We start from the raw sequence: 15218 nt of genomic DNA, 5'->3' as shown, positions 1-15218 counted from the left end.
TTCAGATCAGTAATTGGCAGTAACCAAGATGGCGGCCAATAATCAAATGCGCTTGGCAGTAACAAAGATGGCGCCGTAGTTCAGATCAGTAATTGGCAGTAACCAAGATGGCGGCCAATAATCAAATGCGCTTGGCAGTAACAAAGATGGCGCCGTAGTTCAGATCAGTAATTGGCAGTAACCAAGATGGCGGCCAATAATCAAATGCGCTTGGCAGTAACAAAGATGGCGCCGTAGTTCAGATCAGTAATTGGCAGTAACCAAGATGGCGGCCAATAATCAAATGCGCTTGGCAGTAACAAAGATGGCGCCGTAGTTCAGATTAGTAATTGGCAGTAACCAAGATGGTGCTTTGGTTTGGTTTTACGGCATATCAACCTTTTTTTTTTGGTTATTTAATGCCGAGTTGCGATTTTTTTGTTTTTTTGGAATAGATATTTTAATTTAATCAGTGAGTCAAATCAGACTTTTTGTATCATTAGGTGATGTGCTTCCTTCCTTTTTTGGGGGTGGGGTGTAAAGTTGGATTGAATTAAAGTTATATTCTTTTATATAGATTTACTTTTTTCAGAAATGTTATTTTGTTGGAGTTTATTTTTTTAAATAGTTCTTTCATATTGTTGACATGGTAATAATTTTGCCAGATATGCGCGAGGTCGCCACAATCCAAAAGAAAGTGTTTTACTGTAAAAGGTTCTTGGCATGCAAAACATTCTGGAGGGTCTTCTTTTTTTAGCAGGAAGGAGTGGGTTATGTGTGCGTGTCCTATGCGAATACGGGACAAAATCACTTCCTCTCTACGTGATCTTCTGGCATCTGGTAATCGTTCTTCTATTGTGGGTTTGATCTTGAAAAGTTTATTATTTGGACAGTTTACCCATCTTTCTTGCCATTTCTTCATAATGAGATTATTTATTTGTTGTTTGTAGTCAAAATGTGGAATTTTTATATTGCTTTTAAGGAGTTTTAAAGCATTTTTGGCTGCTATGTCAGCTTTTTCATTGTCCTGAATTCCAGAATGACTGGAGATCCAGCAGAATTTGATACTTTTGTTTTGTGAGAGAGTGTGTATTTTTTGTAGCAGTTTGATGAGTAGTGGGTTATTTAAATTTTTATTCTTTAAGGATTCGAGTACCGATAGGGAGTCTGAAAAAATTATAAATTTGTTGTGGGTAAGGTCAGTGATGAGATCTAGTGCCATATCTAAGGCTGTGGCTTCGGCACTAAAAATTGAGGCATGGTCTGGTAGTCGCTTCTGTAAGGTAACGTTAGTGGATACGACTCCGCATCCGGTTTTGTTGCTGTCTTTGGACCCATCTGTGTATATGTGCTGATGGTTTGGGCATTTTTCCTGAATGATAAGGAGTTTTTCTTGATAGGTTAGTGGATGGGTTTGATTTTTTGGGAGGTTATTTAATTCAAGGATAATTTCAGGTTGTTTTAGTAGCTAGGGTGGAAGGCTTAGTTGGTTGACATTATGGATATTGGTGATTAGGATACCTGCATCTTCTACTAGTGGTTTTGTACGGAGCCCAAAAGGTTTTATAGCTTTTACTTTTTGGTCATATAGATTTTGGTAATTTGGATTGAAGGTATAGTTAGAGGTTGGATTTGTTGGTTGTGATTTTCCCCTATCATAGAGCGAGTAATCTAGTGAGTTTGCAATGCAGTCATAAGCAGGATTGTCTGGGTAAGAGAGAACTTTGGTCAGGTATTGCAAGTCTAGTTTGTTGCGTCGAATTGATAATGGGGGTTCATTGGCTTCTGCATAGAGACTATCGATGGGGGAAGTTCGGAAGGCTCCCAGCACAAACCTGAGACCCTGATGTTGAACGGTGTCCATTATCTTTATGTACGACTTTCTGGTGGCACCGTAAATGAAGCTGCCATAGTCTAGTTTCGATCGCACTAGTGATCTATATAACTTTAATAGGGTTTTTCTGTCCGCTCCCCAATCTGTGTGAGCAATGACCCGCATTAGCTGGAGAGTTTTATTACATATTTTTTAAATTTTTTTTTTTTTTTATTACATTTTACCCCAAACAAGGCACATTGCCACTTTGGTGTAGGGGGCTACTATCAGGGGCAGCAACTACTGGGGCAATATGTTGGGATTTGGGCAGCAAGATGTCGGTTCACATTATACTTGAACTTCTGCATGTCAGTACAGTTGGGGAAGCAGGAACTTGGAATGGAATTCCAGAGTCTAGCGGTTCTGGGAAAGAAACTACTGGAGTAGAAAGATCTTTTACATCTAGGGATCTCTACTGTGTGGGGGTGAGATTTAGCTGCCTGTTGGGTTTGTCGAGGGTGTCTACGTCGTGGGGGCACAAGTGTCTGCAGTTCGTCAGAGCATTCACCACTAAAATACTTGTAGAACAGGCAGAGGGATGCAACGTTTCATCGATGGGACAGAGGCTGAAGCTTAGATGCCAGTTCAGGGCCTATCAGATTGGCGGCTCTTTTTTGAACCTTGTCTAGGAGCGAGAGACTAGTAGTAGATGCACCAGCCCAAATGTGACAACAATACTCCATACATGGGCGAATGGTGGCCTTATAGAGGTACAGGATACTTTCAGGTGTCAGCAGTTTTCTACCACGGTAGAGAGAGCCTACCTTTTTCGCAGCGGCCCTGGCAATGTTTTCAATATAATTGTTCCAACTCATGTTTCCTGTGAACGTTAGGTCAAGCAGTTTGAAAGATGTACTCTCAGACAGAGAGTCACTGGCCATTGCTATTGGTGGCAGAGAAGGTTTCTTGTAATTATTGAAGGAAACAAGTTTAGTCTTGGCAGCATTGAATGTGACCATCCATTTATGTCTCCATTCCACTACAGATTGGAGGTTATCGTCTAGTGTTTTTGCCATTTCTTTAGTTGTGTGTTCATTTGTTTTCCTGTCATGCCTGTTATAGAGTGTAATGTCATCAGCATATATACCCATCTCAGAGGCAGTTTTGTCGGGGAGGTCATTAATAAATATCAGGAACAATAGAGGTCCAAGGATAGAACCCTGGGGCACCCCCGCATTTATATCATATTGTTTAGATGTACGACCGTCAAGGACAACCTGGATTTTTCTTTTATCTAAGAAGGATTTAATTATGTTAAGTATTCTACCAGTGATACCGTATGATTTAATTTTCCTGAGGAGACCCTTGTGCCATACCCTGTCAAAAGCCTTAGATATATCTAGAGCTACCGTTCTGCCCTCCCCGCTTTGTCCAGTGAATGGTATATATGTTCAGAGATTACAGTGAGGATGTCAGCTGTGGAACGGGCATGTCTAAATCCATATTGTTTGTCAGTCAGAAGTTTAGCATCTGTAAGGTGCCGGACTAGAGCATGGTTAATTATGGTCTCAAATATTTTGGCGAAAAGTGGGAGGAGGCTAATGGGGCGATAATTGGATGGGTCAGTTCTTTCGCCAGAATTCTTGAATATTGGTACCACAGAAGCAGTTTATTTTTAAAATGTTTTATATGAGGGATGAATGTAAGTTTTTTGTCTAGTATTAACCCTAAGAATTTATGTTCATTTACAACAGGAATCGGAATATCGTAGTTTTAAAAGAGGATCTGGGTGCAGTTTTCTTAGTTGACAAAAGTGCATACATTTTGTTTTGTTAATGAAAAATTTGAAGCCATTGTTAGTTGTCCATTTTTTTATTTTGTCAATGCATTGTTGAAGCTCAATTATATGGATATGTCTCGAGCTGTATGCAATTAAAAAATCAACATATAGAGAGCAATCTACGCCTTGGTTTATGCATCCAACAATATTGTTAATTTTTAGGCTGAATAATGTTACCGACAAAATACTTCCCTGTGGAACTCCCGTTTCCTGTTCCTTGATGTTCGATAGGCACGTTCCTACACGGACATTAAATAGTCTATTATTAATGAAGTTGTTGATGAAGATGGGTAGTCTTCCTTTCACTCCAGCTTCTTTGAGATCTTTCATGATGCCATACCTCCATGTGGTATTGTACGCCTTTTCAAGATCAAAGAAAATAGCAGTCATATGCTTTTTTTGTATAAATGAATTTCTGATGAAAGTTTCTAAACGAATTAAATGGTCTGTTGTGCTACAATGTTTTCGGAAGCCACACTGAAAATTAGATATTTTATTTGTTTCCAGAAACCAAATTAACCTGTTGTTGACTATTCTCTCCATGATCTTACACACGCAGCTTGTTAGAGCTATGGGGCGATAATTGAAGGGGTCAGATGCATCCTTTCCTGGTTTTGGTATAGGAATGACTGTGGCTTGTTTCCATATGGCTGAAAGATTGCCATTGAGCCAATGTCATTATAAATAGAAAGTAAATACTTTAATGGTTCATCTGGTAGTTGTTTTAGAAATTCATACGTTATTTTATCAGGTCCCTCAGCCATGTTGTTGGCTTTGTTTAATGAATCCTTTAGTTCATGGATGGTAAAAGGTTTGTTGTATTCTTCCTCATTATTACTTTTAAAGTTCAGTTTGGTTTTTTCTGATTCCTGTTTAATGATCTGGAATTTTTTATCGTAATTTTTAGATGAATTATTTGCAATAGTATCTGCAAGCAGGTTTGCCATGTCCTCTTTTTTAGTTATTTTATTATTGTTTACACAGAGGTGGTTGGGAGTGGAACTGGTGTTTTTTCCTGATATTTTCTGAATCATATTCCATACAGTTTTGTCTTTGGTGGTGTTATTGATTTTAGACACAAAATTCTTCCATGATTCCCTTTTGGCTTCGTTTATTGTTCGGCGTGCTTTAGCCCTGCATATTTTAAAGTTGTTTAAATTCTGAGTAGTTGGCTGATTGTTGAATTTTCTTAATGCATCACATCGTAGCCTGATAGCCTTTTTACAGTCATTATTAAACCAGGGACGATTATACTTGGTTGATGATTTTGTTTTAGGAATACATTCTTCTGCTATTGAGATAATGGTATCTGTAAAGTGAGTGATTGGGTTTTTCTCATGTTTTCCAGGTAGAAGTTTGTGTTTGCATAGTAATCTGAATTTATTCCAGTTAGCTTTTTTAAGGTTCCAGCGAGGAATTTTTTAGGTTATTTCAGGACCAAAGTGTTCTAATGTTATTGGAAGTGGTCACTTCAACAGGTATCCATATGCAGTGTCCAATTGTAATCTATAAAGATACTAGGATCACTTATAGAGAGGTCAATTGCTGAGGACGAGTTTGTAGCGGAGTGAATAAAGGTTGGTTTTTTGTTGTTATATATGCATAAATTGTTGTTGATAATATTTTCTACAGTGATTCCTTTTCTATCTGTGTTTGAGCATCCCCAACTAACATTATGACTATTAAAGTCGCCTAATAATAAGGGGCGAGGGAGTTGGTTGATGAGTTTTTCTATTTCAGTTTCATCTATGGGGTCGTTTGGAGGCAGATAAATGAAGCAAATTGTGACCGTTCTATGTAGGGTGGCTGTGACAGCAATTGCCTGTAAGTTAGTTTGTAGGTTTATTTGGCTTTGTGCTGTGTTTTTGTTAATGAGAATGGATGTTCCTCCAGAAGATCTATTTGGGTTATTTGTTGTGTAGTTGTAAAACTTTGGAGATTGATATTTTCAGCTGGTTTTAAAAAGGTTTCTTGTAGGCATATTATTGTGGGACATAGATTGGATACTAGTAGAAGTAATTCATTCCGGTTGGCTTTTATACCTCTGCAATTCCATTGGATTATTTTGTTGGCCATAGTTTAGATTTTATGTATTTGATTTCCCTTTTGTCTTGGGAATAGGGGTGTTTTCTTTTTTATGGGGGTTTAGAAGTTTTGTCTTCTATTTCCATTGTTTCCAAGGAGGTTTTAAATTTATTTTGGTCTGTAGTTCTTGTATTTGAATCATTGGACTGTTTCATGTGCGTTTGAGTATTTGCAAGCTTTTTATCATTGGTGGATTCGGTTTCTGTTTTCATGGCTTTTATGCTTGAGATCGTGGTTTGGTTTTTGTGGGGCTGGTTTTCTTCGAGGAATTTTTCCCCATTTATTGTTCTTGTTTGTTTGGATGTTTTTGGAGAATCTTTATTTTTTTTGCTTGTTATCTGTTTTTATATTAGAACTCTTGTGGGGGATTAAGGGACTCTCCTTATTGTTGATATTCTGCTCCTCAGAGTTCTCGATCTCCAAGATCTTAAAGCTATTGGAGAGGGGAATTTGTGGGTTTATTTGTAGTTTTTGTTTAGTTAAGTTTGGTTCTGGTTTGTTTTTTTTGGATTTGTTTCTGGTCTACTGGGTGAGGCGTTTGGATTTTTGGTTCCAGTGAGTTTTTTTCATTTCTTCAATTGTATTTATCAATTTTTTGATTTGGTTGGTGAAGTCTTGGATTTTAATATCGAGGTTTGTTGTGCAATAATTGTTGTTGTGTTTATTTTTGTTGGGAGTATTCTTTTTTGTTATTTCGGAATATTTAGCTGTTACTGCCTTTTTCCTTGCTTCTGGGTAGGTGATGTTTAATGAGTGTTTAATTTTAATTTAATTTTTCTTTTTTCCAGATTTCACAGTTTTTGGAGTAGGCACTGTGATTTTCTGTACAGTTGGCACATTTATAAGTTTTTTGACAGTTGATATGATTGTCGTTTTCTCCACACCTTCCATACACTGGCTGGCGTGTACATCGGTCCTGATGGTGACCAAACTTTTGACATTTAAAGCAACGCAGTGGGTTGGGGATGCATGTTTCGACTCTTAGTTTCTCATAGGCTATTTTTATTTCTTGTGGAATTTTTTGTTGGTAAAAGGTTAATATGTGTGTGGGTGTTTATCATTTCTCCATTTTTTTTTGTTTGAATTCTTCTGACATCCGTTACATTTTGTTCTTTTAGATTTGAACGGATTTCGTCGATGGAGCAAAGTGAAAGTTCAGGGCTTTTCACAACTCCTTTGCATATGTTTAATGTTTTGTGAGGGTACTTTTTTTTTTTTTATATTTTCAAAAAGTTTCCTTTTTAAAAGTTCATCTGCCTGTGTTTTGGTAAGAATTTCTATCAAAAGAGTACCATTTCTTAATTTTTTGACTAGTTTAGGTTTGACCCTTTCTGATAGTATTTTTTCTATCTTGAAGGGGGAGAGTTTGGTTAAAGGCACTTCTCCAATTGACTCCATTACTATAAAGTTTGGATAGTTATCTGATTCCTCATTCGTGTCACTGTCTGAACTGTCTAAAAATCTTTTTTTACTTGGATTTTTATAACTCATATTAGGTTCGTTTTTTTTTTTTTTTTAATTCATCATCCCTGCTCCTCACCCACCTTGGAGCCCTACTTGGGATGCACACAGGGGGGAAGCCCATTTGCCCTGGCTACAACAGGGTTACAGGTATGATATACTTGTACATGTAGGCTTCGAGCACTCGTGTATCTTAATTTCTCCCATCCAAGTAAAATATGGGAAAGATCAGAGAAAAACATCCATGTCTAGTCCTTGTTCACTATATACAATTGACCCTCAGCCACCGCTTTCACCACTTATTTGGGGATCAGTATTGATGGGGAAGGGTCGTGTAGTATTTATATTTGGTGCAGATTATATGTGTATAAGTGGTGAGCTAGACGTGACCAGCTGATTGATCGGATCGGGCCTCTCCGACCACCCATCTGGCTCAGTACGAGGCCAAAGTGGAGTGTTGCAACTTATACATTTATTTCCCTAGGTATCAGTTGCTCAGCCACCAGGATCCTTTTCGTAGACATTACGGGATGCCACTTACGGCCAACAGGTGGCCCCATTGAGGGACTTTTACTCTCTGAAGGGGATAATGATTCTAATGCCCCACTGACGGGGTTGGGAAGTAGGGAAGGAAAAAGAAAAGAGAAGGGAAGGGGGCTGTTGTTTTTGTTTTTGCAGAACATAATTAAGTATTACAAAAGAGAATAGAAAACAAAAACAGAAAATCGATGCAGACGCATTTCGTCTCAGAAAGCCAATAGACAGCCTGATCTGGTAACACCAGCAAGATGGCGGCCAATAATCAAATGCGGTTGGCAGTAACAAAGATGGCGCCGTAGTTCAGATCAGTAATTGGCATTAACCAAGATGGCGGCCAATAATCAAATGCGGTTGGCAGTAACAAAGATGGCGCTGTAGTTCAGATCACTAATTGGCAGTAACCAAGATGGCGGCCAATAATCAAATGCGGTTGGCAGTAACAAAGATGGCGCCGTAGTTCAGATCAGTAATTGGCAGTAACCAAGATGGCGGCCAATAATCAAATGCGCTTGGCAGTAACAAAGATGGTGCCGTAGTTCAGATCAGTAATTGGCAGTAACCAAGATGGCGGCCAATAATCAAATGCGGTTGGCAATAACAAAGATGGCGCCGTAGTTCAGATCAGTAATTAGCAGTAACCAAGATGGTGGCCAATAATCAAATGCGGTTGGCAGTAACAAAGATGGCGCTGTAGTTCAGATCAGTAATTGGCAGTAACCAAGATGGCGGCCAATAATCAAATGCGGTTGGCAGTAACAAAGATGGTGCCGTAGTTCAGATCAGTAATTAGCAGTAACCAAGATGGCGGCCAATAATCAAATGTGGTTGGCAGTAACAAAGATGGCGCCGTAGTTCAGATCAGTAATTGGCAGTAACCAAGATGACGGCCAATAATCAAATGCAGTCCGTGGCATAGTTAATGGCGAACTGATTGAATCCAAAATTCGACAATTTTTATAATAATTTTGAAAGGTTTTCATTGGTTGTTTAGCACAGCCGGTGGTTATAAAAATGATTGGCGAATCCATTCGTCACATATCCCCATTAGAAGTCAAAAACTTTTTACAACGCCCTACACCAAAACTGAACCTCCACCACCTTGTAGCATTGAAACTGCACATAGGATTAAATTCATCCTTCCCTCGACGGACATACTGCCTAGCCTATTGAACTTGCTTTCGTCGCTATAAATCACTTTCAACCAATATGAAGAGTCAGGATCTTCACTGCATCTGACAAAATCCAAACTGCGCTTTCTGTTCTTTACAGAAATCATTGGCTTGTGTCTTGGAACACAGCCTCGCAAATTAAATTTCTTCAATCTGTGCTTCATTGTAAAAAGAGAGCAGTTTTTAACAAGATTACACTTGTTGGATTTGGGGAGCCATTTCAACTGTTTCTGAGGCTGCAGATCTTGATAGCATTGTCTTCCTTGTAACAACTCTAGGACGACCAGATTTAGGAGTATCATGAACACTGCCAGTATTTTGGGTGCTTTTGCACAGTCATTCGTACCGTTTTCTCATCACATTTCAATCTGGAGCTGATTTCTCAATTGGATAAACCAGAAAGGTGAAGATTAATGAGCACCTGATGATCACTAAGAGAAAGTCGTGGCATATGGACTAAATGTTATATCATATAACCTATGAACAACCACAATTACAATTAGAAATGCTAAAAGGGGGATATTTTAAGCTGGTTTTAAGCTCATTTTTGCTGTGGAGTTTCTTTTTGCCTTCTCAATTTGAAGCTAATTTTTTAAAATTGACATGAACACTAGATACTTCAATTAAAAGTCAAATATAAACAGGTATATAGGAATAAAAGTGAATCAAATGAGGTATAGGTTGTTTAAACAATTACATTCAAATTAGCTTAAATTTACGGTTTTGAACAAATGACAAGTGTGGACTTTCTTTTGGTGGCACTGTGTATGTGTATGTGTGTATGTGTGTTTGACATTCTGATTTCATGGTCATTGAATACTACTTTTGTTTACTGTGAATGCATAGCATTCATAGGTACTTAATTTCCTTCCGTTCATGTGTTAATTGCAATGGTTAGCTATGATTTTTCCATTTTTATTACCTACATTATATTGGATTTAATCTAGATTGTTTTCCTTAGTCTGTTTATGTAAATTTTTCTTCAAATATACTGAGTCGATCTGGCTGAAATTTTGTATGGACCTTTGTTATAATGATGTTCAGCAAATTGAGCATTATGGTATCCATCTGATGCACAGATAAGGATGAATAGAGATTAGTCACCGCAATGCCACATTTACTCTAAAAGCTTAGCATAAAGCACTCATTCTAAGTCAATGGGGTATAACTTTTGCCAGTTTTTGACTTTTGCTAAAAAGTCTAGTCGTTACATGTTCTACAAAATTATTTTAGAAAAATAAAAGTTTTACATTATGAGAGAACAAACCTCGAGTATGGAGTCCTGTTTGTTGACATGATTTTAATGCAGGATCGTGAAGACTTTCTATATTAAAGAAATCAATACTTCCATCCAATCTGGATGCAACGACCCTAAAAATAAAAAATAAAAAATGATTAAAAAAAATGAATTAATTGAATTAAAATCATGTAATGGATTTTTATCAAAATTGAAATAAGTATTATTAAACATAAATTAGTATTATTAAACATAAATAAGTATTATTAGGTTTTGATTTTAATGTTTGTAAGGTAACAAAATTAATGAAAAATTGTTTTGTTGAAAAAATTAATTTTATCTTCATATGAGTATTTCCCTCTGACCATCTTCAGGTGTTTATTCACGACGGATGCGAATGGTTAAAAAAAAAATTAAAAAATAACATCCATCGTGAAGATATAGCTAAAGATAGTCAAAGGTTACATCAGCCGAAATGTTGTGCAAATAACATCCAAGATGAGAACAATAATCCAAAAAATCAAAAAAATATTTGTCTAGTTGTTGAAAGCTTTGACAATGTAAAAAATTAAAATAAATTCAATTTTCTTAAATTCTGCAAAACCAAAACTACACTAGATACCGGGAGTAAGTGAAAGGAAAAAAAACTTGGCTCTGATAACAATTTGTAATTCTCCCTCGATGATTAATAAACATTGTTTTATTACAGGGTGGAACGATAAAATTGTCACCCTAGAAAAAAAAAAAAAAAAAAAAAAGACATGATCCATTTTCCTTTGATTATTTTTTGTTGCAGACAATCTACTAGTTCACCAGTTGTGTATCCCAAGAGCAATAGGACCTTCTATCGTGTCTGAAAGTGACAATGTTCAATAAGCGAGATCGGAGATGCACCACTGTACAACTCATGCTCTCTACCGATCCAAGTTATGAAAACACAACCATTGCCAGCACCCTCAAAATGCATCACTGGATTAGCACGAATAACAGAGACATGCCCAGGGTGATGAAACCAAAGTTTCCGGCCATGATGCCACCTCACATCTTCAAAGTCGGCTTGAAAGTCAACACCAAAGTGTACCAGGATTTGCTGAAGAGTGTGGTGATCTCCTGGTGCAATCAGGTGGCCATTGGCAGATCCTGCCTGTGGCAGCAGAACTCGGCTCACAAGTCCAAAGGGACCCAGGTTTTGCTTCAGCATGAGTGCTCGGACTTTGTACTCTTCTCTCACTGGCCCCCTTCCTCCTGGAACTGAACCCGCAGGACTACTTTGTTTGATCATATGTTTAGAACATCACCAACATGACCTCTCATAACACCAAAGCCAGCATGATTGCCGTCATCCACCAAGCATTTGTCAAGCTCCTGCCAACGCTTCTGGAAAAGACAGTTCCGGACCCGTATTGAGGCAGTGATTAAGGCTGAAGGTGGCTACATTGAATAGATGTCAGCTCTACTACATAATCAAGTTACCTGAATTGATTTTTTTCAATAAAAGTTTTAAAATAAAGTTGTAGGGTGACAAAAATATTGCTCCACCCTGTAATAATAAAATGGAAACACAAACGAGTTTGATTATTTGCATTTGTTGGACTACGATTCTCATGCTATCGTCACGACGTTTCAGTCAATGTAACCCCTGACCATCTTACAGCACCACTTACCAAACTCCGGAATCATTCTTTTGAACTCTATAATCTGCACAGAATTTTGAATGGAACCATTTATTTCATCCACTGGATAGCATGCTCTTGTTCCGCAATAATCTATGGCATAGTGGATAAAGTAGTTGGTAAAATTCAGTTTTAAGTTACGCTCTTCTGGAGGTTGAAGATTCAATCCTTAGTGTGGGCGACACTCAAAATACAATTTCTAATCACCTAGGATTTCTATCCAGTCATAGCTAATGGAACAAGTGTATGCTATTCCCGTGAATTAAATAAAGAGGTCCACTCGAAATTGCGTGCAGATTCCCCAGAGTTCAACAAGATACACCTGAAGCAAGTCGGAGGTTACATCGACAATAACATTGTGCAAATAACATTCAAGATGAGAATAGTAGTCTGAAAAATCCAAATATTAATAATCAATCCTCATCTAAAAAATTTGGAAACAAAGTAAAAAATTATAAAATCAAAGTCTTAAAAATTTTAATCAATGTTTGAAATAAAGTTATACCTATTTTTAAAAAAGTTTCTCTAGCTAATGTGACTATATTTTATATCATTTACTAATGAAAGTCTTTAAGGGATTTAAATTTACGTTACCTGCTCCCTTCTATACATAGTCCAGTTACACTCGACTGGTGCTCTTCATAGAGGCACTTCAAATCTCCTGTGCTCGAATCCCAAAGCTAAAAGAAAAATGCAAAATAAAAGAAACATGTTCATATGTATACAAACATGACACCCTACAAAAATGATTCAGACAACGTTTTTGCTTCCTTTATTGATGGTCAGCATTTTGATCCATAGAAAGCAGCATTAAAAGTTTTAAATACTGATACAATAGAACCCCAGGATAGGGTGACCCTAGGATATGTTTTATTCAGGTTATTATATGGAATACGATATTTTTATGATATTTGCCCTGTCTTACGGTGTTATTTATAATGTTATTTGATTATATACATGTGTATTATATACTGTACTGTATTCTGTATTACTATACACATGGATTCGAAACAGTTGTCAAAAAACAAATATATAACAAATAAATGTTATCAAAGGCACGATAAGTTACTTTTCTACCTAATTGGATATATTTTTAGTGTTTTTATTTAATGTAAAATGTTTATTTGGTTTGAAAATCATACAGTGTTTATTAATATATTTGAAAAAGACAAATGGCGGTGAGGTCTCTGTTGAATACGTTAAGTTTGGGAAAATGAGATAAAGCTAAAAAAAATTATACAAAATACTGTTATTTTTATATTAATTGACATGTTTTGCACCCCAAACATAAATCTATCTTTCATAGATGACTTTTTATCAAAGAAGAATTAGAATTCTCAGTTTCCATATTATCAGTTTATCTGAAAATGGATTTAATCAGCATCAGAATCAGCATCAAATCATTGCAAACCTTGGGATTCCACTTTCCACAATTATCAGAGAATGAAAAACAAAATCAATATTATCTTGCCTGGGTTTATCCAAACGGCAATGGAATAAGCTAAGATACCTATTTCGGGAATAATGGACTTCCCCAGCAACAATAAATATATTTACATCGAACATGTGGGTAGTGATTTGTGGCAGTTATGGCCTCAGAATCCTGACATATACTTCTTACTTATTTTTGTTAATAAATTTTCTGTTAATTAGACTACAGTGTTTGTCTTTATTATTACTGGCCTGCAAAGCTGAAGAGTGAGGAATTCAAAACTTATACCAATACAATACAAATATGTTCTTGTTGCTAATAATAATAATTATAATTATGGTGTCTATTTGTCATGTATATCAAATGATTGCTTTTAGAGGTATAATCATTGCTTCATCATGGAATTTCTGTGTCAACACTGATTATATCTACATGTACATATATCCTTAAAATTGAGCATTAACTTGAGAAATAAGATTAAAAAATGTTTAATTATAAGAATATATTAGTGGTGACTAAAACTAATTTTGTTATGCTGATGTTGTAATATTGTAAAATGATTGGCTGTGAATTGTTTATATAATTTCAATCTTAGATATATGAGGCTTTAAGAATTTAAAAACCAGAAATGAATTTTTATTCGATAGTTTAAGGCTAATGCTGAGATTGCCATTGGAAAACAGTTTGTGATAAATAAAAAAAAAATTGTGTAAAAATTATAAAAATGGTTTCATTTTTTTTTATTTTAAATTTTGTTTTCATTTTTTTTTTTAGTTTTTTAAGATTATGACATGATGAAAAATTGAGTTAAAATGATTTTAATATTGTGCATAAAATCAGAGAAAAAAAAAAATAAAATAAACGTTTAGAATGAGTAAATATGCTAGCATAACTATGTTTATCCAATATGACATCATACTTGAATGAAAGATTAAGTAAAAAGTGGAATGGGGTGTATGTTACCTGAAATGAAATAAGTAGTTATTAAAAATACTTTAATATTTGTTTTTAAATAAATTATTTATGATACAAATAAAATTATCTATGATATATAAAAAAAAAAGATGTGAAACAAATATTTTTATAAATACTTTAATTTTTAAAAATTATTTTTTATAATTCACTAAAATGTTACATGTTTATATTTCAGTTTTTTTTTTTGTACCGCTCATTAAATCATGACCATTTTGTATTACTCATGATGCAAGTGTTAAAATGTACTTTTTTTCCTATTACTAAGTATTAATAAATTGATTTTAACTTCAAAAGATTCACTTAATACTATAATAAAAAAATTTTTTAAAATATATTGTGTATACATTTTTTTTTTTCACATTTTTAAAGAAATTGTTTCCTGCTTGATCAACATTTTAAATGATTCAAAATTTCAAAGTAATTCTTTTTTCTTCACGTATCAATAGGTTAAAATTTTTGACTTGTTTATGAAGAAACTGAAATGCATTCTGGTTGATTCACTTTCATGATTAAATTCTTTTTTAAATAGAAGCATAAATGGAAAAAAAAAAAAAAAAGATAAAAATTTATGATTTACAGAGCAGCTAAAAATAGAAACTTATGCTGTACCTCAATTCTTCCATTTCCACAACCGACAATGATTAGTTCGTCTTTAAAACAAAGGCACCAAATTGCAGGAGCTTCTGTGAAATCAGTTTCTTCATTTGAAGCAACTGAAAATATAAATAAATAATGGGCCTTACAAATGTTTAGGAATTACAAATATTTGACAATGTTTTCATTAAAATAAATGAAAGATTCAAATAAAGTATAAAATTATTCATACAACATGTGTCCATTTAAATATGGACACATGGCAAATAAAAAAATGAATATCAACAAAGAAATATAATCGTTTTGCCTGATGTCTAGAAAAAAAAATATGGTACTTGTACAGTTTAGTCAAGACATTAAAAAATGAAAATATCGAAAAAAGTTTAAATTGTATGTATCTGTTATGGAACGAAGTTCTCC

At 35.3% G+C, this 15218-nt stretch overlaps 1 protein-coding gene across 1 annotated transcript in view; it reads right to left on the bottom strand.

The window, feature by feature from the left end:
• Window positions 1-15218, bottom strand: part of LOC145291190 (sterol regulatory element-binding protein cleavage-activating protein-like) — a 190214-nt gene that overhangs the window by 16798 nt on the left and 158198 nt on the right. Inside the window, exons 19-21 of the mRNA XM_080136769.1 lie at window positions 14814-14917; window positions 12392-12477; window positions 10155-10258 (exon numbers count right to left, since the gene is read on the bottom strand). Of these exons, the coding sequence (XP_079992895.1) occupies window positions 10155-10258; window positions 12392-12477; window positions 14814-14917 (294 nt within the window). The remainder of the gene's footprint in view (window positions 1-10154; window positions 10259-12391; window positions 12478-14813; window positions 14918-15218) is intronic.

The sequence above is a fragment of the Euprymna scolopes genome, chromosome 12 (assembly GCF_053919585.1).
Source record: "Euprymna scolopes isolate OS-2025 chromosome 12, ASM5391958v1, whole genome shotgun sequence".
In the NCBI taxonomy this organism is placed as follows: domain Eukaryota; kingdom Metazoa; phylum Mollusca; class Cephalopoda; order Sepiida; family Sepiolidae; genus Euprymna; species Euprymna scolopes.
The sequence above is the reverse complement of the archived record's forward strand: the minus strand, read 5'-3'. Positions and strand labels throughout refer to the sequence as shown.